The sequence below is a fragment of the Centruroides sculpturatus genome, unplaced genomic scaffold, assembly GCF_000671375.1.
Source record: "Centruroides sculpturatus isolate CEXI.00-Female unplaced genomic scaffold, Cexi_2.0 scaffold69, whole genome shotgun sequence".
Lineage (NCBI taxonomy): Eukaryota > Metazoa > Arthropoda > Arachnida > Scorpiones > Buthidae > Centruroides > Centruroides sculpturatus.
The window spans coordinates 764,432-789,280 of NW_019384304.1; the positions used below are offsets into that span (position 1 = coordinate 764,432).

At 29.8% G+C, this 24,849-nt stretch overlaps 1 protein-coding gene across 1 annotated transcript; it reads left to right on the forward strand.

Moving 5' to 3' along the window:
* The first annotated feature begins 23,341 nt into the window (after positions 1 to 23,341).
* LOC111618182 (urocanate hydratase-like) lies at positions 23,342 to 24,649 on the forward strand. Its single transcript, XM_023359653.1, has 5 exons — positions 23,342 to 23,445; positions 23,525 to 23,606; positions 24,241 to 24,289; positions 24,381 to 24,431; positions 24,493 to 24,649. Exons 2-5 carry the CDS (start codon positions 23,527 to 23,529, stop codon positions 24,619 to 24,621), a joined length of 309 nt encoding a protein of 102 aa, XP_023215421.1. The 5' UTR covers positions 23,342 to 23,445; positions 23,525 to 23,526; the 3' UTR covers positions 24,622 to 24,649.
* Positions 24,650 to 24,849: the final 200 nt, after the last annotated feature.

The window sequence follows — 24,849 nt, forward strand, 5'->3', positions numbered from 1 at the left end:
ATTTTTAAAATTAAAACAGAGAAGGAAATGTCCAAACGTTAGTTAATGTTAGTTAAACATGAACCTGAATTTTTACCTTTATTAAACAGGCGATTTCTTAATGCACTCCATTAAACTTTTAACATTTTATAATGATGTTTAGTAAAAATTCTATTTATAAAATTAATTAAATTCCTACCCCCTTTAAGGGGACTTTTTTAAATAACTTTATACAAATTGTAACTTTTTCTTTTGTAATTTGATCTGATTTTATGGATAAATATGCTAGACCACTAAAAGCTATTTTGATTTACTATAGTACAAAATTGAATTTCTTTTTTCTTTTTTTTTTCCTATACAGCATCCCATTCTAGAAAAGTTGTTTGCTGAGAATATATATGTTGTTTCTTCTATCTTTTTTTGCTTCTACCGGACATCATTCTATCTAGAGACTTTTAATTTAATAAGATTTATAGGCAGACAAAGTAAGCCAGAAAGGAATTCGAATAAAGGAAAATTCATCCAAGAAGAAAGTGGAGAGAGTGAAAATAGGACATGATAGACCTTAAACGAAAGAAAAAAAGGATGCATTATTGTATAGAGAAAGCCGGTTGTTTACTTTAGATCGACTAAATTGAGGAGAGTTTCCATTAAATCTGAATAAAAGTTCAACTTTTGTTGTAGTATTTTACTTCTTCTTTTTTTCCCCTCCTTCTTCTTCCCTCCCCCTCTCAGCGACAAGAGCAAAAAGTCGATGCCTTAGTAAGTCGCATTAAAATATCTTCCAGAATGCATAAATCAGGCAAATCAGATCAAGGTTTGGATAGGACCAGAGACCAAACTCGCTCATCATTTCCTCGTTGCTATTCCTATGTTTTAGCTTCGTTATTCTCTTGCCCCCTGCTCTTTCCCCCCTCTTTTGTCTGCTACAAAACAAGATTTTCTCCCTGTGCAAGATGCCATTTCCGGAACCAAACTTTTCTTTTTTCCTGTTGTAACTAATTCTATCTACCTATAGCCACGGTTATAACGAGAAATTCGTTTAAAAGGTAACAAGTTTACAAAAGTTATGCTACAGATAAAGTTTTTCTTCCTAAACTCTTTTAATAATTTTTTTTTCTTCTTTTTTTTTATCATTTTGTCGAGTAGTGTTTCCTCTAGAGTTTCGAGAAATATATATATATATGTGTGTGTGTGTGTGTGTTTGTGTGTGTATGTGTCTACAAAACAGCTATAGGCAAAAATTTCCACTTCAGATAAAGTAAATTCTGTAAGAAAATCACTTTTAAAAGGTCTCTAAAATATTTAACGTAATAAGAAAACAAAAAGAAAACATGATAAAATATTNTTGATTTATCCTCTTTAAAAATTGGCAATTTGGCTAGTTATTTATTAATTAAAGATTGTTATTTTGGTCAAGATTCGGTTACTTTTTAATTAATTAGCTTAATAAATACTTGAATCAAGAGAATTTTCTTTATATTCATTTTTAAGGTGTGTCCTGTGGGCCTATACTGTCCACATATCCATTGAATGGTGATAGAAATAAAGAAAATTTAGGATGAAAGAGGAAAGGACCTCTCAATGTATGATCATATAAAAATAGGAGAATGTATAGATGCAAGGGAGAAATATATAGAAATAAAGGATTGATAGATACAATGAATTATTATGAATTAAATTAAAGGAGTTGTTCGACTCTTATTAAAAAGATAAATACAGAGTGATAATGTTTAAAGACTAGGCGTTTAAAACTCCCTGTAGAAAACAAACTATTAGGCAAACCGCCGCCAAATTTGTTGTACACGTTGTCCGGAATATGAGGTTTCGATTTTAGAAAAAAAAATTTACTTCGAAATTCAGTCGCTAGGGCGAATTTGGCGCTACCGTTTCCTTAGTGAAATTCCTTAAATGCCGAGCTGGCATTGATGCTTCATTGATAGAAGAGTTTAACAAGTAAAGCACGAACATGCGAAGTGATTGCCTGTCGAAGAATAGTGAAGAACGTTCCTAGATTCCTTTTATACCCGAAATTCCTTAGCGTGCGTAATGTGCGCGTTAAGGAAACAGCAGCGCCAAAGTTTGCCCTAGCGGCCGAATTTTAAAGTAAACAGAACAGTATGTATACCAAATTTAGTTGCCATTTGCTCAATAGTTGCGAGCTCTGAACCACATATTCCCGTAGTAAAAAATATTAGCAATGAAAATTAGAGGCGTTGGTTCGGTTATACAGAAAATCAAATTATATTCTATTTATTGTTCATAAATATCCATTATATTTTAATGTGTTAAACTGTTTACAGGTAAATTAATTAACGTATATATATTTTTTTAAATTACACTTAAATATTGTTAGTTGGTTTGTTCGCAAGGGGCAACACGACACGCTGAAGAAAATGCCTACCGAGAGGTGTTTTTTTTAAAAAATGGTCCCTATTTAGGTGTTACAAACGTGAAGAAAACCTGAGAAAAGTCACGTGGATAGCCGTTGGCCAGGCGCGAACCCACGATCATCTCTACAAGTGTCCAGTTTTATCCACTCGGCCTAGTGGGCTTAAATACTGTTAGTGCAATTAATTACAATTAATTAAATAATTAAAACAACCGAATGAATGAATGAATGACAGAACAGAATTTAAATTTGCATAAGTTAATAATATATAAAACGAATTCCTAAGGGAATTTTTAAGGAAATAAAACCCAACAACTACAACATTTCCTAAAGCTTTAAACCCTACGCAATTTATACAATTAAAACAAATCCCGTCAAAGCAGGAATGATTTTCATTAATTATATTTATTGGTTGGATAGTATATAAAATTTTGAAATATTCTGAAGAATTTCTTAACAAACTAATTAAAGTTTATTTAAATTTCGAAGTGTTTTTTCCCCCTTCCTCTTGACTCGAAATGATACGAAATCGCATCTTTAATGAATTAAAAACTAATTTTGTCTGTTAAAGAAAATAAAATAATCTTTAAAATAAATTATTTACGTGTAATCTTTCTGCGAATCTTATTGATAAATTAATTAAATTCAATTTTGTAAAGCATCTATTCAATTAATTATGTATAAATTTATATATATACATAAAGCATTTGAGCAAAGTCGATTCTTAATTTTTTATATTAAAAAAATAATAATCAAAATTAATTTTTTTTAATAAATTAAATTACTTTTTATGATAATTAAAAAAAATCGTTCGAACTAATTGAAAAGTTAATAAAATATAAGTAAATTTATTTTTTAAATCAAATAAATATTTAAAAAAAAACAATTTCTTTCTTTATATTCCTTAAATTTAAGTTAAAAATTAATAAATAATAAATTAGTAATTTTTATTTTTTTTTTATTTTTAAAAAATTATTTACAAACCTCTGAACGACGGACAACGAACACAACAAGAAAATGGCCGTTGTTATGAAGTTATTTTGTAAGAATTTTATAAATAAACGTTCCTGGAAAGTGGTCTCCGTTAGAGGTGGCCGTTATCGGAGGTTAGAATTCGTATAAAGTACCATTTAAAAATGGAGCCTCCTTTAAATTAATTGAAGTTATTAAGATAATTATTTCGAAGAAACATCGTGAAATATTATTGTAATAAATGCAATTAATAATTACAAAAAAAAAAGAAAAAGAATTTAAATAAATTCTACTTCTCATCATAAGAACCATTAAAAATTATCATCTTTCTGAAGATTTTTCACGATTTACAATCATACAATTTTGCTAATTTGTTGTTTAAGTGGACGTATCCACTCGGATAGGAGACAATCAAGTAGAAGTAGAGTAATTTTTCTATTCTTTTGTACATTTGCCTTTAATTGTAGCACTTTAAATCGCTCCTTTTTCAAGCCAAACCATAAAAAAAAAAGACAACACTCGAAACTGCTAAGTGTTTGCTTTTAATTTTCAAAAACATTAAAACTAGAAGAAAAAAAATGCACTATTATTTCATAACAACTAAATTAATTTTCTAAAGTTTTAATCCTTACACCAGTTTTTACGCTTGTGTATTTTAAAGTAGAAAGAAAAGGGTATATATATATATATATATTAATAAAGAAAAAGAATAAAAATAGAGTGTACGAAAGCAACAACAGTAACAAAACCGCAAGCAAAGTATCACTGCAGGTTCTAATGGGAGAAAAATTGTTGAGACATGACTAAAGGAAGAAAGTAGAACAGTATAACGCTATACTTTTTGCCGTCCAGATTAATTTTAGGGGATAGTTCCTTGTGTTGGTTGTTGTCCTTAATTAACGAAGGGTAGATGTAGAGATGAAGAACTCATTAGCAAACAGCTGTTGATTAAAATTCTTTAATCTGTCAACATAATGAATAAGCAGAAAAATATACTGTTTTGTATCTTAACGAATACTTATTATTATATATATATATATATATTTCTTTTAAAAGTTATTTTTACTGTCCTTATACGCTTACATTAAGATGTGTTCGCTGGCCTGTGTAAGGGATGCTTTTTTATACACACATACACAAACATACACACACACGTCTACGTGAATGATAAGTAGGTCCATTTCAATTAATATTCAACTTGAAAGAATAATTAACTATATTCTAAATGACAACACTTTGACATTAATATGACGCATAAAATGAAAAATAATTACACGCACCAAGAAACTTGTTTAAAGTGAAAAATATCTTACCAAACTTTGTTTCACTTTTTTTTTATTAGTTTTATTAACTTGGGGTATATTTTTTTCCTCCTTTGGCACACCAATTTTCGATTTAACACGAGGAAATAATAGCTACAACATAAGAAGGTCTACCATATTCTTTCAAAAGTTCATTTCACCTACAATTGTTTTTTTTAAAAAAAAAAAGAAAAGAAAATTATAAAAAATGCTTTTTAAATTAGTAAAATATTTTCTAAGATTAATAAATAATTCATTTTTAAGTAAACAAAAATAAAATTAAACTTAATAAACGTAGTTTTAAATGAAAATTGTGTAAAGAAAGAAAAAATAATAATAAGCAAAACTTTCGTTAAAATAAACTTTTTGGAAGTTAAAAAAACTTGAGAGTTTTTTTTTCACTTTCTTTGCAGTTTTTCTAACTGTTATTAGGAATAAAAGCTAAATTTTTCACATCAGGAACTACATAAACATTTTCTTCCATTAATAACGTGATGAAAACACAAAAAGAATTCATTGTGTTAAGAGCTTTTAAGAAATTTGCTGGAAAAAAGAAGATTGCGGAGGGAGGGAGGGAAAGAAAGGCAGTAACAGTTAGCCACTTTGGAAGGCAACAGTAGCATCCTCAGAGACTGGCAATGGCAAATCACAGCTACTGTAGAGTATAAGTGACTGGTGACTGGAGCACATTCTCCACAGGGAACCGAAGAACAGTCTCTGGAGCGTCACCAAGTCAGTCAATGAGAAAAGCACCGATTTGCTAGCAAATGGAGTTTGCAAAGAAACGTATATCGTAACTGAAGATATCTACTATTACGTACAGTACGATGAATTTCCAATAAGATTTACACAAACGAAAAAAAGGAGGAGTTAACGTTGAGGAAAGGGAAGAAGAAGAAGAAGAAGAAATCGTGCTTTATCGAAGATGAAATTTCTTGAGGAACTTTTCGAGACTCGATCGTGACTCATTTATTATTAAAAATCCCTCAGTGATCTCCATTTTTTTTTTTTTTTTGTTCGATTTTTAAATCGTTTTGAATAAAAATCGACCCGTTTTATACACGAAAATAGTATTTTACAGTGTAAAAAAAATATCAGAGAAACGAGTTGCTTAACTTTCCCGGCGACGTTTGGTGGTGCCACGTGTTATCGTATTTTATTTAAAACATTTTTTTTAATTTTTAACTATTATAAAATGTCAAAAAGTTTAATTTTGAGGGTAGGGATGAATTTTATATTTAAAAAAAAAAATGTAAATGCTAATAACGAGTTAAATCGTTATTAAGTCTAACCCTAATGGTGATACGCACGACTACCTTTATCTCATCACCGCCTCGACCTTTTATCACCAAAATATAATCGCATCAATCCCCCTAATATACAAAATTCCCTACAAAATTTCAGAAATTTTTGACAAAAAGCACGTGAGTTATTAAGCTTCAAAGAGGGTGAACAAAATCGTGCCTCCCACACAAACATATAGAAAAAATCCCGGAATTTTTTTGCATTTCTCGACGTTTCAAGGTGTCCTAAATCCAAAAATGTAAAAAATCTTGGATCATTTTTTGACCGTTCGCTATACTTTTCCTCTATTAGTCTATAGGCTATATATAATATATATAGCCTATAACAGAGCCGGGAAAGTAAAAATAATATTTTATCAAGGTTATAAGTTTCGTAATTAAATACAGACAATTAAAAGAATTACTAAAGAAAGTAAATTTCCATATATTTTTTTAATATAGTCGAAGGCATAAATCTGTGGAAAATATCTACCCTCTACTCGTCGTGCCTCATTTTACACACTTATATACTAGAGTTATATAAGCTGATATGCCATTGTTAGTACTTTTTCAGCATCCCGTCGGATCCCCAATGTCCAACAACAATGAATACTTTCCTTTCAACCTAAGGCGATAACCAACCACGGCTGTCGTTGCTATTCATTTAAGTAAAGATACGCAGTTCAGCTTCTAACACAAGTTAGCACTGTCCATTGTCAAAGGATACATCAGACCATTGGAACGATTCATCGCACCTGGTGCAAGGACCCTGGCTTTTACAGGAGCAAAACTTCTATGTTTAAAATCGACCCCCTGTGAGACAGTGCCTTATCTTTCCGTATAGCATGCAAGAAACGAGCTGCTATCTAGAAAGAAAGTGAGAGAGAGAGAGAGAGAGAGAGAGAGAGTGAGTGAGTGAGTGAGAGAGAAGAGAGAGAAAGAGAGAAAGAAGCATTAGCGACCGACTGGCTGAGAAGGACCAAAAAATAAAAAAATAAAAAAAGGACAATCACTGATCGATTTGGTTGCCGAGTTTCTAGAAAGAAACGCTTATCAGTCAGACCAGTCACGCCAGCATCTGCGATCGACTTAAACAAAGAGATTGTTTTGTAGCATGTTTTCTAACTCTTGTTCTTCTTTTTTTCTTCTTTTTTTTTATCATTTTGTCGAGTAGTGTTTCCTCTAGAGTTTCGAGAAATATATATATATATATGTGTGTGTGTGTGTTTGTGTGTGTATGTGTCTACAAAACAGCTATAGGCAAAAATTTCCACTTCAGATAAAGTAAATTCTGTAAGAAAATCACTTTTAAAAGGTCTCTAAAATATTTAACGTAATAAGAAAACAAAAAGAAAACATGATAAAATATTCTAAAATCAATTAATCGTGAGCTTTAAGAACACGTTTTTTCGATTTCGACCAATAAGATCGATCGTTTTCGATTTTTTAAACGATCAGCCAATGAATCGAGTTTATAAATTTGAAAATTTAAACGATTATCCAATAGAAACGCTCCGTTATTTTTTTCGAAATTTAAAATTTTAATGTTCTTATTTCACCCCTCTCTTTCTTTAAATTTTAAGCGAATCTTCAATAAAATTAGTCGAATTTTTCAAAATGTTTATTTTAAATCAAATATCATTCCAAAAAATAAATAAATATAATAATAATAAAATTTGAACGATTAAATTAATAAATTATTTAAAATTTTAAATTGTCCAATAGAATTGCACCATTTTATAAATTTGAATTTTACAGAGACTCACGGGTAAAATTATTCGAATCTATGTCATAAGAACATCCAATGAAATTGCCCGATTTATTTTTATTTTAGTTTTTGAACATTTAAATAATTTAACAGAGGAAAAACAATACGAGAAAAATATTCTAATTTCCTAAATTTGGAGAATTTTAATGCATTTATATATAGGCCTATATATTTATTTGAATAAAATAATTTAAATGTTATAAAATTATTATTATTGTTGTTTATATCGTAAATATTTAAAAGGGATGTAAATAAAATAAATTAAAGGTTATCATCAAGTTAGAATTTTAACTAAAATATCCATTTAGGTTGTTTTGATCATTCTTAGGACATAATAGCATCCAATTGAATCATTCTTGGGGTAATACAGTTGAAATACACGTGTGAGAAATTCAAAGTCTCAGATTTGTATGCCGTGTGNTATATATAAATTTTCATACGAACTCCTCTAAAATTTTGCCATTTTCGAATTAAACCGCAAGAGAACATGAACAAATCTTGCGTAATTAATTCAATTCAGAACATTTTTTTTAATATGCTATCGAGAGATACAAGATTTAGCTTGTAGCTCTGAGGAATCCGGGAATTTTTCGGGCCCTGTCTCTCACACTGTGGGCCTAAAAAAGGGGGGTCTTCTTAACGAAGACAGGAAGAAGAATGAAAAATAATATACGAAATCCTTATTTATAAAATTAAAAACCTCCGAAAGGCGTTCTAAATTCCAATTTCATGAGACACTCGCTAATAATTTCTGTTTAAAAAACACTCCCTTAAAAATTACATCAACAATTTATCATCTAAACGATTCTTGTATTTAATAACTGGATTTTTGTCTTATTTCTGATTTCTTCTTCATCGATTTTGATTTTTCTTTTTGTAATTCTCTCAAACACACTCCTTTGTATTATAGGGTGGTTTATTCAATTAAAAAGGAAGCTAAAAATGCTTCTACCGGACATCATTCTATCTAGAGACTTTTAATTTAATAAGATTTATAGGCAGACAAAGTAAGCCAGAAAGGAATTCGAATAAAGGAAAATTCATCCAAGAAGAAAGTGGAGAGAGTGAAAATAGGACATGATAGACCTTAAACGAAAGAAAAAAAGGATGCATTATTGTATAGAGAAAGCCGGTTGTTTACTTTAGATCGACTAAATTGAGGAGAGTTTCCATTAAATCTGAATAAAAGTTCAACTTTTGTTGTAGTATTTTACTTCTTCTTTTTTTCCCCTCCTTCTTCTTCCCTCCCCCTCTCAGCGACAAGAGCAAAAAGTCGATGCCTTAGTAAGTCGCATTAAAATATCTTCCAGAATGCATAAATCAGGCAAATCAGATCAAGGTTTGGATAGGACCAGAGACCAAACTCGCTCATCATTTCCTCGTTGCTATTCCTATGTTTTAGCTTCGTTATTCTCTTGCCCCCTGCTCTTTCCCCCCTCTTTTGTCTGCTACAAAACAAGATTTTCTCCCTGTGCAAGATGCCATTTCCGGAACCAAACTTTTCTTTTTTCCTGTTGTAACTAATTCTATCTACCTATAGCCACGGTTATAACGAGAAATTCGTTTAAAAGGTAACAAGTTTACAAAAGTTATGCTACAGATAAAGTTTTTCTTCCTAAACTCTTTTAATAATTATATTAATTTATTTATTTTTCTGTTTTTTTTATGTAGATTTTTGAGAGATTGGCTGATTGCCGTATTTGATATCAATAGTTTTTCATCGAGTAAGTCGTAAAAATCAATACATAGGTGTTTCTATACTACGGAAATTTAAATTCTATTTTGCATATTATTCATTGAATATTCAAGAATATTTCGCTTATTAAAGATTTACTAGATTCTAAACAACAAATTAATTACGGTATAATTTTAAAAATCCATTCATCTGTATCGACTCTCCTTGCTTGGGATAAAGGATAAGGGTGCAGTTTAAGTGTTTTTTAACATTTAAAGCACGGGTTCAAATACTGTGTAGGAGCATTTCAGACCGAGTGTATAGAATTCGATCGGGAATCTTTTATGAACGTTATCGATCCTCAGTTGAATTTTCGATACAATTTTTTTAAGTTGCAAAGTAGGAACGATATTGTTGACCTTCCAAAATTTCGACTCGATCGGGGTTTCATCGAAAAAATTTTCTTAGGGGAGGAAAGGGAAAAAAAAATTCATACACTATTCAGCATCAATACTGTCTTATTAAAAATGTTGAATGTTCTATAATGTGATAACAGCACTGAAGTGCTTGAGGGTTGGAGAATTCAATTCATTTTGAAAGACTCAATTGTTAAACTAAGTCTCAACGATATTGATTTTCTTTATGTCGAAGTTGGACATAAAAACGTGGAATTTAGAAATACTTCTAAAAGTGGGTAACCTTAAAAGGTTATATATAGGCCTATATATATATAAATTTTCATACGAACTCCTCTAAAATTTTGCCATTTTCGAATTAAACCGCAAGAGAACATGAACAAATCTTGCGTAATTAATTCAATTCAGAACATTTTTTTTAATATGCTATCGAGAGATACAAGATTTAGCTTGTAGCTCTGAGGAATCCGGGAATTTTTCGGGCCCTGTCTCTCACACTGTGGGCCTAAAAAAGGGGGGGGTCTTCTTAACGAAGACAGGAAGAAGAATGAAAAATAATATACGAAATCCTTATTTATAAAATTAAAAACCTCCGAAAGGCGTTCTAAATTCCAATTTCATGAGACACTCGCTAATAATTTCTGTTTAAAAAACACTCCCTTAAAAATTACATCAACAATTTATCATCTAAACGATTCTTGTATTTAATAACTGGATTTTTGTCTTATTTCTGATTTCTTCTTCATCGATTTTGATTTTTCTTTTTGTAATTCTCTCAAACACACTCCTTTGTATTATAGGGTATTAACAGATCGAAACTGCTATTTTTCATTATAATAGTTTATATATTTTTAAAAATAAAGTATTACGTTAGATATATCACAATTTTCTTATAACGTTATCGATTGAATAATCGGATTTTGAAAGGATTTTTAAAAAATGTAATCCCAATTTAGAATAATATAAATATGATTTTAATTGAGTTGTTTATGTTAAGATTTTTGTTTTGTTTTTTTTTTTTACTGGAAAAGAATTTTAAAATGAATTCTTTCTTTAAAATATAATAAACAATGGAAATTCTTGTGATAACTGCAATATAAGAAAGAGGAAGGGAGGGAGGTGAATGTATTTTTTCCAATGGAAACAAATCTATAAATGCTTATTCTAGACAAAATTGACTTCTATAAAAGGAATTTTGCTGATGTGAAATAGCTTTGAGGCGTTTTACAACGTTTCTGAATTTTAAAATTTGCAGAAATTCTCTTCCATAAGCGAGGATAAGAGCGTAAAATCTAAATACATATATATATAGAGAGAGAGAGAAAGAAAAAAAAATTCCGAGCTACTTAAGAAACAAGTTAAAGAATTTTTACAAGATTGATAATAAATTATCGTGATTTAATCCGAAATCCAGAAAAAAATTTGATGCAGCAGGGAGCTTAATGCAGGCGATTCAATTTGATGCTATGATTGGAAACTGGAGAAGACAGCCAACTTAGAAAAATATGTCTATATATATGCGCCTGCGGTTGATGATTCGATCTGTACAGCTAGTGTTTACGTTCGGGGGTAGTGCCGACATATTACGAGTCATGGATTTGTCGGTTGTCAGCCAGACGAGAGGGGCAGAATCCGATTTGCAGTGCCATCTCAGTATAATCTGGTAGAAGGTTCTTTAGGGAGTTGTCCCGACTGTATTCCCAAGGGTATGGTTACGTCAAGAACAGTGCCATAGTTAAACTCCTCTGGCTATGACCATCTTGTCCAGACTGCAATCGTTCCTCCTGTCAGTCATCTGTGATTTACTTTTAGTAACGTCCATGACGTTTCGGGTCAAAGATGGACTTGAATTATTTGCCGTAAGGACAATTTCGATGGGTTTTTTTCCCTTTTCTTCTTGTTTTTGTTTCTTACTCGGGGTATTGACGTAATTCCATCAGCTGCACTTGGCTTTATTTCTTCAATTTCGATTTATATACAGGAATGAAGTATCTGCTGCAATTCTTGTAATAGTTCTTTCTGGCTAGAAGGAACAACGATAAAAATAATTTCGAAGTTGGCATTTCGCTTTTTTTTTTTTTTTTTCATTTCGGTTCTTGTCTCTGTTTTAATTGTCTCCCCCAGAAAATTGGTACTTACTTTCTTTGAAAAGTGCCAATTTTGGACGGGTCCAGAGCGATTTTTCACATAAAAAGTAAGGTTTAACGCTCAATTAACTTTTAAAAAAACAAAGAAAACTTACCAAAAATGTCATAAAATCAGAATTTTTTTCCCCTGAAAAACCTATTAAGAAACTGCAAAAATCTGTTGAAGCACCCTCCAACTGAATTGCATTTTATCGTTATTAAAAACAACCCTTCAAAAAAAATAAAATAAATAAACTAATTAATTACTTAATTAATTAATTATTGATTACGTAAATATTGTTTTTCACGCTTATTATAAGAGAATAATTACAGCATTTTAAACAACAATCGCAATTTTCTTACTGCAGAAAATGCAAAATGGCCCGAAGCTCTAACTTGACAACTGTCACAATTAAAGGAAGTTCCATTAGCAGGAATCTTGTACAAGTGATTCACACTTGTCGAATTCTCTAGCAGTCTTCTGAATTATTAACATTATTATAGCTATTTGCAAATCCAAGGTCTCGCCTGAAGCTTCAAATCCTCATTATGTGTAATGCGATGTGAAGGAATAGAATAGCATTTAGAATTAGTCGGTTGCTAATAATCTTCCATACTTTCGCCTCTTGTCTTTAACCATTAAGAATTTCTAAGATAAATTCCAACTTAAACTGGTTTGTAGCAGAAATTCGAATGCATTTATACGTAGGTTATGGCAATGTTTCGTTTTATAGCTGAAGGACCCTCTAGAGAATCCTAAAGACATTCAAGTTATACAACTCCTCCCCCCTTTTTTTTCTGGTAAGGCTCCCGTGTTGCCTTCTTGACTTTTACGAGTTCGTAATTTTCCAGTCAAGATGCTCATTTACTTAACTAAACAAAAAAAAAAAAGGAACAGCATCCCCATTTATCCTGTTGTTAAAAGTCACAATTTTTCATAAGTTAATTGTATATTTTGATGCTAAGTTCGAGCAATTTTACGGATTATCCGTGTTTTCTTCGGGTTTATTATAAAAACTACTGGAGAAGAAGGGGAGGGTCGAGCCATTTCACCTGCTCTCCCATCATTTATATTCAGATAGTTTTGACGTAGACTGTCAAATTTTGTGCAATTTGGAGACATCTGTCTACTTCAGGAATCTGATAAGTCGTAAAAATGAAGCTTTGACATTTTTCGGGATCCCACGAGTACGAATAAATTGCAAGAGGAACATAACAGTATGCAAAAGTAAAACAAGACAAAGAGGAATCTATAAAAGTATATATTTTTTTTCCTTCCATTTTTTTTACAGTGTAAACTGTAAGCAAGACATATTTTCCTGACCCTATTTGTTTTCAATAACACGTAGCATTTTTTATACAGTGGACATCAAGTTGCTATATCGATTCGATATATATAATGTTTTGAAGAAATAAACTCGGACTACAATAAACTGTTTATAGATTAACTTCCATTTCTTTATATCAAAAAAAAAAATAAAAAAAAAAATAAAAGAATAAAGGTATATACAGTAGAATATAACTGTGCTACGGATCCAGCATATGGAAGAATTTGATCAAACGTTGCTCTATCCGAATTCCTTCTTCATCGTAAAAAAAAAAAAATGGAGGAATGTAAAAATATCAATCAACATTCAGGGCACACTTTCGATTCTTATTCCTATATTTTCTAGTTTATGAAGTTATAAAGAAGAAGAAGAAAAAACAACAAGCAAAAAGATATGAAAGAGAAATTGGAACTTGCAAAGAATTTCCTCGTTAATTTCATAATTGCAGCACTCGAGATAAGCGTAGTCTCATACTTACGAGACATTAATTTTTGTGTAAAACATTACTTTTCGGTTGGATTATAAAAATCCATAAAGAAAACTTGTAAAAACATAGAATTACTGGAAAACTATTATTTCTGCCGGTTTTACCATTAAGGAAAACACTTTAGGAACCCCAAAGCCATCAAAAGCGGATGCCGTGTAAAATTGGACCCAAACTCTAAAACTTGTAGGTTATACCAATTATCCGGATAATAAGCAATTTTCTTAGATAAGAAAATTTCATAACGTTCATGCATTTATAGAGTTATTAGCATTTTATCAGTAGTTACTGCTTGTATTTCGGAAGTTAGTAGATGACAATTATTTCCCTCTTCCTAATAAATTAAGGAAAATATAATTTCGGTGATAATGCTTAAATTAATATTAAACTTCTAACTGTAACTAGTTTAAAATTATACGCGTTTTTCGTTGTTAGAAAATTTCAAAAGTGTCGTGTAATTTATTAAATATTTTAAGTATTAATATATATATATATTTTTTTTATATAATGCTATTTTCTTCTTATAGACTATCCATCAATTTATACAATAACGCTATCTTTGTAAGGATATAAGGTAATTTATTATAAATTTTCTTTGCACGAAAGAACATCTCTGGTTCAACATGCTATCATTCCTTTCTATACAGGCAATATCATACAAATGAAATTATCTCACGTTCAAAGTGACATATTTTGCGACTTTCACTAGGAAAAAAGGAAGAAAAAAGCCGGTATTAACGTATGGTCAGCACCACTCCCATCCAGCTTCTTGGTAGCGAGTTAATTCCTAATCTCACGCATATCTCTAGGCATGAACAAGATACCCAACGCCTACTTCAATTATCAAAACTAATGATAAGTGCACGTGCGTATGAGCTACACCACCCTATCAATTACAGAAATTTACTTATACAAAACTTAAAAAACCTATACTAGGAAAGGTAAAGATGCTGCGAATTTTACTATTGCAGAAACATTCCAGGAAAGAAAAAAAAGAGGAGGAAGAGAAGGAAAAAAAATGGAAACGAGCAACTGTAACAACAGCTATAAAACTCGATATTATTTTAATATTTCAACGTTATCACCGCATTCCTCTTAGAAAACTTTACATTAAAGGTAGTCTCGTTCATTATTTTAATTTTACACAGGCTGGAAAGGGGGGAAGAGACAAGAGACGAGAAAGATTTACTATCGAAAGGTGTTGCCATTTTACAAAAGAACAATTATTATAAGAAAGAAGTAATGAAAACTACAGTTAGTCATTTATCATGATTGACCGACGTAATCCATGTACAAAAGAAGAAGAAGAGGGGGAAAAAAAGCCATCAACGGTTGAGTTAGTCGTAAATGACAACAGTATCACGACATGGAGAATTAAAGCAGGATCATCAACTGATGGCCATTGCCGTTAAGAGTAAAAAGACATTGGCCATTTCGGAATTAAGCACTTGGACCTCGCACGCCCCATATACAATCTTCTGAAACATTGCAATAATTATCTGTACTATGAGGATGAAGTCGTGCAATTACGTACTCACTTCGCTATCTGATGGCGAATCTGATAGCTCGGATGTCGTTTTAACACGGGTAATAACAGGATTTCAAAAGGGTAAGGATCGTCCAACGTTTCGAGAATCGCGCGGTCCTTAACGAAAGCTGCTAGCTTTACACATGCCATTATCGAATACGTCAAAACCACTAAAATTCTGCACTCTGCCACTTACTACCCCCCGTTTTAACGGAGTAAACGTTAGTAAAATCTGATTCCGAGTGTGTAGATCATACGTCGCTACTTACGTCATAGAATACAGATGTTTAAATATATATAAAGATGGGAGTTAAAACAACGAGTTAAGTTTCTTTTTATGATGGAGATCTGCAGTGAAACTTTCCAAACATCTTCAAATTTTGGAGACATAAAAAAGTACTACAAACAATTGATTTTTAGTTAAATCGATAGGAGTTGGTTCGTTCGACTTTTTTCTTTTTTTTTTTTTAAACATTAACGGATTGGATTTTCCTCCTCCCTCCTAGAGATTATTTTTTGATGAATAATAAATTCCTAAATTTTATATATTATTCCACAGACGAATGGACACGATTACCCATTTAATATTTCCGAAAATTATTATTAAAATATTGTAATTTTTAAAATTAAAACAGAGAAGGAAATGTCCAAACGTTAGTTAATGTTAGTTAAACATGAACCTGAATTTTTACCTTTATTAAACAGGCGATTTCTTAATGCACTCCATTAAACTTTTAACATTTTATAATGATGTTTAGTAAAAATTCTATTTATAAAATTAATTAAATTCCTACCCCCTTTAAGGGGACTTTTTTAAATAACTTTATACAAATTGTAACTTTTTCTTTTGTAATTTGATCTGATTTTATGGATAAATATGCTAGACCACTAAAAGCTATTTTGATTTACTATAGTACAAAATTGAATTTCTTTTTTCTTTTTTTTTTCCTATACAGCATCCCATTCTAGAAAAGTTGTTTGCTGAGAATATATATGTTGTTTCTTCTATCTTTTTTTTAAAAAAAAAAAAAAAAGAGAGAAAATTTCCCCTTTAACAAGCTACTCCACTTTAGACTAGTAGCAATAAGAATGTTAGATCCATCAGTCTGTCAATTTTCCAACACAACTTCTCTTATCGTGTAAATATTTAATAAAGTAATAATTTTAGGCGCCTGACACAAAAGGCAGTATACAAGACAGAATGACTACTATTCTATATACCTATATATATATATATATATATATTTATACAACGTCCATAATAAGTAAGAATGCCTTATGTATTCTTCCTAGAGTTATAAACAAGTTAGTGAATGCAACGTGCAAATATAATGATAAACTATGAGAGAAGATGATCAATTTCTCAATTATCTTACTCCTTCTGCAGAGAGAAATGACTCAATTTTCAATCGTGTCTGATGCAAATTACGTTAGATCTCTTGTTTGTTTACAGTTATTTACAGCTGCTTTTGTATATTTTAGTAGACTCTAATGTTATTAGTTGCTAGTTACAACTTCATAAAAAAAAGAATTACAGAACTTGTCATGATCACAATTACTAAAAACTGCTACTCATTATCACTTATCGGTTAAACTATTCGTAACAGCTGTTGCTTGTAATAGTTACCATCCTTAAATGGTATAACTTACAACACTTATTAGTTAATATGTACAAGTTATAGCTAATTAGCATGGCACTAAACGAAGAAAGAGATGCACGTAGAGCATAACTGTGGGAAATTTCACGTGTAGTCTTGATTTATCAACTGTAATTTTATCGATTTTGCCTAATTAAAAAAAAAACCTAACTACTCCAATTGACAGAAATAATAAGTTAAAATTCTTAAAGTAGATTTTACAAAATTAATTTAAATTAATAAATATTTATACCCCAGTTAATGATAACAAACAGCAATTCTTTCAAGGAAACAGTAAAAATATTAACATTTGAAATCGCTGATTAAATTCGAATAGTAATAATAACAATCAACCTTCAAAACAAGTTCAAATTTACCGTTTTAGAAAGACAGAAAAATAATTTCCAGTTCAATAAACCACTCTTTATATATGTATATATATAATCAGTAATTTGAATTTACATAAATATGCAAAAGTAGATAGGATAATACTTTCACAAACCTTTACAATTCACTCTCACTATCGAAATTGAATTATGCATGCTACACTGATGCATATTTATACGTTTTAATTACCGATAAGAGCTTTAATCAACACCTAATCCTGTAAATAAATAAACAAATAAAACTTTTATGTATTAATATAGACATAAGATAAAGAACAAAACAAGAAATAAGACATAAAAAAAAAGACTTACGTAAGTCGTAAGATAATTAAAATATCGATTAAAAATTCCAGCAATGAGTTGCTTAAATATCCCCGCAACATNTTGTTTGCTGAGAATATATATGTTGTTTCTTCTATCTTTTTTTTAAAAAAAAAAAAAAAAGAGAGAAAATTTCCCCTTTAACAAGCTACTCCACTTTAGACTAGTAGCAATAAGAATGTTAGATCCATCAGTCTGTCAATTTTCCAACACAACTTCTCTTATCGTGTAAATATTTAATAAAGTAATAATTTTAGGCGCCTGACACAAAAGGCAGTATACAAGACAGAATGACTACTATTCTATATACCTATATATATATATATATATATATTTATACAACGTCCATAATAAGTAAGAATGCCTTATGTATTCTTCCTAGAGTTATAAACAAGTTAGTGAATGCAACGTGCAAATATAATGATAAACTATGAGAGAAGATGATCAATTTCTCAATTATCTTACTCCTTCTGCAGAGAGAAATGACTCAATTTTCAATCGTGTCTGATGCAAATTACGTTAGATCTCTTGTTTGTTTACAGTTATTTACAGCTGCTTTTGTATATTTTAGTAGACTCTAATGTTATTAGTTGCTAGTTACAACTTCATAAAAAAAAGAATTACAGAACTTGTCATGATCACAATTACTAAAAACTGCTACTCATTATCACTTATCGGTTAAACTATTCGTAACAGCTGTTGCTTGTAATAGTTACCATCCTTAAATGGTATAACTTACAACACTTATTAGTTAATATGTACAAGTTATAGCTAATTAGCATGGCACTAAACGAAGAAAGAGATGCACGTAGAGCATAACTGTGGGAAATTTCACGTGTAGTCTTGATTTATCAACTGTAATTTTATCGATTTTGCCTAATTAAAAAAAAAACCTAACTACTCCAATTGACAGAAATAATAAGTTAAAATTCTTAAAGTAGATTTTACAAAATTAATTTAAATTAATAAATATTTATACCCCAGTTAATGATAACAAACAGCAATTCTTTCAAGGAAACAGTAAAAATATTAACATTTGAAATCGCTGATTAAATTCGAATAGTAATAATAACAATCAACCTTCAAAACAAGTTCAAATTTACCGTTTTAGAAAGACAGAAAAATAATTTCCAGTTCAATAAACCACTCTTTATATATGTATATATATAATCAGTAATTTGAATTTACATAAATATGCAAAAGTAGATAGGATAATACTTTCACAAACCTTTACAATTCACTCTCACTATCGAAATTGAATTATGCATGCTACACTGATGCATATTTATACGTTTTAATTACCGATAAGAGCTTTAATCAACACCTAATCCTGTAAATAAATAAACAAATAAAACTTTTATGTATTAATATAGACATAAGATAAAGAACAAAACAAGAAATAAGACATAAAAAAAAAGACTTACGTAAGTCGTAAGATAATTAAAATATCGATTAAAAATTCCAGCAATGAGTTGCTTAAATATCCCCGCAACATTTTATAACTGCGTGTGACGCCATCTGTTATCATATTTTACTAAAAATAACTTTTTTTAATACTTTTAAGTATTATAAAATGGCAAAAAGTTTAATTTTGAAGGTAAGGATGGGAATAAAAACTAGTTAATGCTAATAACGAGTAAAATTGTCGTTAAGTCCTACCCCACCTGCGATATGACACGACCTCTAATTCCCCCTCTATCTCCCCATCGCATTGACCTTTAATCACTAAAATTTTAACAGCATCAATCCCCCTAATACACAAACCTCCCTGTAAAATTTCAGAAATTTTTGAGAAAAATCACGGGAGTTATTAAGCTTCAAAGAGGGTGAACAAAATCATACCCCCCATACATATACACACACTAATATCAGTACAAAACAAAAAAAAAACCCGAAATTATTAGCATTTCTCGACAACTCTCGAAGGTCTTCCGAGTCCAAAAAATGTAAAAATCTTGTCATTTTCTAATCGTCGCCATACTTTTCCTCTGTTATACGTAACAGAATCGGGAAAGTAAAAACGGGAGTGTGTAATTGGTTGTTGGTCTCAGACAAGTGTGTTGTTTACCAGACACGAAAGCGGATAATCTTGTAGTTCACAATTGCCACGGGCTAAAAACTGTGTACGGAGGGAGGAAGCTTTCGATACATTCGAAGCTGAGCGCGAGCTTTCTACAGATTTAATTTCCGTTAACGAGTTTGTTTTGGTCACACGCTCACTTTCACACTAACAGGAGGCGGAAGAAAAAAAGAAGAAGAAGAAGAGAAAAAGAAATAGAAAAAAAATCGACTTTGTCTAGAGTACCCATAATAGAAAGTTAACAAGCACACAGAACTAAGATGTAACATTCAACTTACGCTCGTTATGCCTTTAAAAATCTTACTTAAAAATAAAAAGAAAAAGAAAGAAATTTAAGCTACTAACAGGTAATTTTTCTTATTCTAATTCGGTAGCTTAATTTGCATTTTAAAAAAATATATGTATATATTCCTATTTTAATAAATGACAGCTAAATATAGCTGGAGTTAAAAATAGTCATTTTATAAACTCGTAAGTTTTTAAATTAATAATTATATATCGAAGTATTAAGCACGAATTTCCTTAGTTTATACTTATTTGTTGATGTAATTATTATCAAATTTTTTTAATGCCATTTTAAATATATTACTTTAATAGCTATCACATTTATAACATTACACATACATGTGCTACATTTAATAGATTGATCACATGTCTAACACACTGAGTGAAATTAATCAATTTCACATAAAATTGATCACTTCAGGAACAAAAAAAAAGTGCTACAAAATTAACCTAACCCACGCAAAACTAAGATTCAAATGCATTTTTTTTTTTTAAATAATTATAAACCTCTAATTACTTTACGTAATTTAAACGGCTATGAAATAATAAAAGAACTGTTGAATGTCTCTGTTTTTAAATATTTTAAAAGAAAAATAATGTAAAGAAAGACAAAAATTAATTTAGCTGACATGCCCTGGAAACAGAGAGAAAAAAAAAAGTGATTTCAATCGCATTTCATTACATAAAAAAATCACTTTTATAGTAAAGAAAAAAATACTAGAAANAATTGTCCAATAGAATTGCACCATTTTATAAATTTGAATTTTACAGAGACTCACGGGTAAAATTATTCGAATCTATGTCATAAGAACATCCAATGAAATTGCCCGATTTATTTTTATTTTAGTTTTTGAACATTTAAATAATTTAACAGAGGAAAAACAATACGAGAAAAATATTCTAATTTCCTAAATTTGGAGAATTTTAATGCATTTATATATAGGCCTATATATTTATTTGAATAAAATAATTTAAATGTTATAAAATTATTATTATTGTTGTTTATATCGTAAATATTTAAAAGGGATGTAAATAAAATAAATTAAAGGTTATCATCAAGTTAGAATTTTAACTAAAATATCCATTTAGGTTGTTTTGATCATTCTTAGGACATAATAGCATCCAATTGAATCATTCTTGGGGTAATACAGTTGAAATACACGTGTGAGAAATTCAAAGTCTCAGATTTGTATGCCGTGTGACGGAATACACGTCTGATTGTGTCATACAACTTTTAAATTTAAATTTTAAAATCGTATCCCAGTCATATCATTACGTAGAAGACGTGAGAACTAACTAAATAACCATATAAATTAAACAAATTATCCTAATTGGACAATCAACAAAACTCTTTATTGCTTTCAAATTCAAATCGGTTAATAAAATAATTCAAAACGATCCCGTGATAAAAATTTAAATAATTTCGTTTCCAACTGTCCAATGCAGAAACGTCGAAGTTAATCGACGTCATAAATTTGAAAATTTAATTTCTCCGATTGGTCGATGAGAGAGATAATACTTTCGTAACCTTATTGGATAACGGATAAATTTAAATTAGCTAATAAAATCGTTTCGAATCTCTCACGTGATTAAAGAATTTTTTTTTTTTTAAATAGACCAATGAAGTAACGTCGAACGATTGATGTCACGGATTTCAAATTTAATTTCTCCAATTGGCTGTTGGGATTGGATATTCCCGAAATGAGTCGTTTGATAAAGAAAAAATAAATAAATAAAAATGCTATTTTAGAGAATTTTTTTTTAATTTTGCAAAAACTCATTAAAAATTAATATATAAAAATAAAATATATATATATATATAATGCTATTGTTAAAAGCATTCTGTTGTATGGGGCGGAGGCATGGAGAATGATTGGGGAAGAGAAGAGAAAAGTAACAATGGTTGAAATGGATGCATTGAGATCATGCAGAATCTCAAAAAGAGAGAAAGAATAACTAATGAGAGAATCAAAGACCTAATGGGATTGAAGAAAATGGTTTTGGAAGAACTTATTTGGTTTGGACACGTAAAACGAATAATTGACGAGAGACTCCCAAAAATGTCAATGAAATACAATCCACAAAAAAGAAAAAAGAGGAAGACCCAGACAAACTTGGTATGATGGAGTAGTTAGCATGCAGTGAAAAAGGGATTAAAGAGGAATGGTGTATGGATAGAGAGGGTTCCTGGAAATAGGAAGGTGACGTCAGACGCCATAAACCGAATATAGATAGATAGATAGTTAACCAAGTTCAGCAGCTTCCAGTTGGCTATTATGTCATCACTCGTGTATGCTTTGATGTTGTTATAAGAATCTTTATTCCTATTCATCAAAGCAGACATAAATCTTGACTACCACTTTCTGATTTAAAATCACCATCTCTTTCTATAAGAGATGGTGAGTTTGAACCAAAGTTTTCCTAATTACTGTTTGAGTGATAAGATCTTTGACTTAAGAACTTGATTGCAACTTTCCCAAGCTCAATATTTGACAATACAATTTTATTTCAAAAAATGTTTCTTGGAATAGAAAGTGATATTGGAAACAATTTGAAAAAATGGAAGTTTAGCTACCATCTTTAAACCATATTACCCTATACAAGGGTGGCAAACCTATGGCACACGTGCCCAAACTGGCACTTAAGGAGGCATGTAACATACATGATTTTTTCACTACTCAACCTTTAGGTTTATCAACTGATCATCGGACTTCAAATAACAATATTTAAAGAAATTAAAAACTTTGGCACAAATAAACATCTTAAAATGAATGCTTATTTAGCTTTAAAGATGTTTATGGCAATATATAGAATGTGGGCTCAAAAAGGTTTGCCCTATATAGTGCAATACTTCAACATGTTTCCTGTGTTTCAATCTGGGGTATTTTTAAGGAAATTTATTAATATAAATTTATATACTATAAATCTAAGTGTACATGAAAAACTGCCACACATTTTGAAAGTAACTCACTTCTTTCTTTCTTTGGATTTTTTAAAAATGTAATATGATATATTTCACCTATAAATACTGAAAGTTTAATCTGAAATTTAGTAATAACATTCACAGACTGTTTAACCTTACTAATTAATCTCATTCATAAGCTCATGATTAGTCTGAATATTTTTTGAACAGCTTATTTATACTGCATATTTTATATACAGTATATATACAGTAAAACCTGTGTAAACTAGAATTGCACAGTTTTTTCCAGTTAAGCAGTTCTGTTTTGAACAGGTTTTTTTTTAAATAGAAAATTGTTCCATTCTGAAAAATCTTTCCAGAATGGAGAAATTTTCATCAGGTTTGAATCAGGTTTTACTGTATATACTGCATTTTTTTAATAATAAATTGTAGTAATACAATAATAGTTTTTAACATTACAGGCACCTATAGTGATAAGTAGAGATCACCATGATGTGAGTGGAACAGATAGTCCATTTCGTGAAACTTCTAATATATATGATGGTTCTTCTTTCACTGCAGGTAAATAAATGAAATATTTTATTTAAAAAATACTGTAATTTACTTTATTTATTCTCTACATAAAATTAATATTGCAAAGATATGGCTGTACAAAATTGCATTGGAGACTCATTTAGAGGTGCAACTTGGGTTGCTTTACACAATGGAGGTGGCGTTGGGTGGTAAGTTAAATGAATTTTTGATATTTTTAAAGTATTTAGAAAAAAATTTATATCTACAATATATTCCTAATATCTTTAGAAACATTTCAATGAAGTTTTCCTACACATCTTCACATCCTCTGTTACCCAGTTGGCCAAATTTGTTTGATACTGTTTTTTGTTCTTGTTTTGAGTTACAGGTTCAAATTTTACTTTTGTCATGGTCATTTATTTTATTTGCATCTTTAATGAAAATATGTTGGATGGAATTACAGTCACTGTCAAGTTTTTGCATTATCTAATGAATTATTATCCAAGATTATAAATAATACCTAAACATTTTATTTTTATAAATTAAAAAGTAAAAGAAATCCTTTTACTTTTGCAAATTTTGTTTCACATAATATTTAAAGCATAATAGTCATTAAATTCAATGATTAATATTAATTATTGCAAAATAGGTTTTAGTAATTAGTTAACAATTAGTAAAATGTACAGAAATGTGTTAAACAAATTTTACTATTAATTTACAATTATGAGTAATATACAACATATAATGTAAATCAAATAGCAACATTTTTTCCATGTTACTATTGGCAATGTTAAAGCAAGAAATTTAAATATTCTTATTTATTTATTTATTTTTTTTTATCAGGGGAGAAGTTATTAATGGAGGTTTTGGATTAGTCCTTGATGGAACTGATGTAAGCAAGCTAAGATGATAGTGCTTTATTAATCCTAAAATATACAAATAAAAAGTTTTGAACTTTAAATTTTATTTTTTATATTGATTAGGATGCAGCAACAAAAGCATATATGATGCTTTCTTGGGATGTTAGCAATGGGGTAAGTAAATTCAAATTATATTCTCTATACAAAAGCAAGGTATTTCAATATCCAGTTTCAGCTTGCAAGAAGAAGTTGGTCAGGAAATATTGATGCAAAAAATATTATACTCACTACTATGTCTGAAAACTCCAATCTACGAGTGACTTTGCCGAATGCAGTAGACCAATCAGTATTAAATATTGTTTAAATATATGCAAAATAAAAAATTTATTACATTTGAAAGAAAATTACTAAAATATACAGTTTTGTTCTAAAAAATTTAAATTTATTTTATAAGTTTCAAGTGATTTTAGAATTATATATAATGTTTTTAACAATAAAATAAATTTGTTGCATATTTACACTTTTTCTTTTTGAATGTTTTCAACTACTAAAAATAATTTAATCCTCAAATGATACAAATTCAAGAATGTAT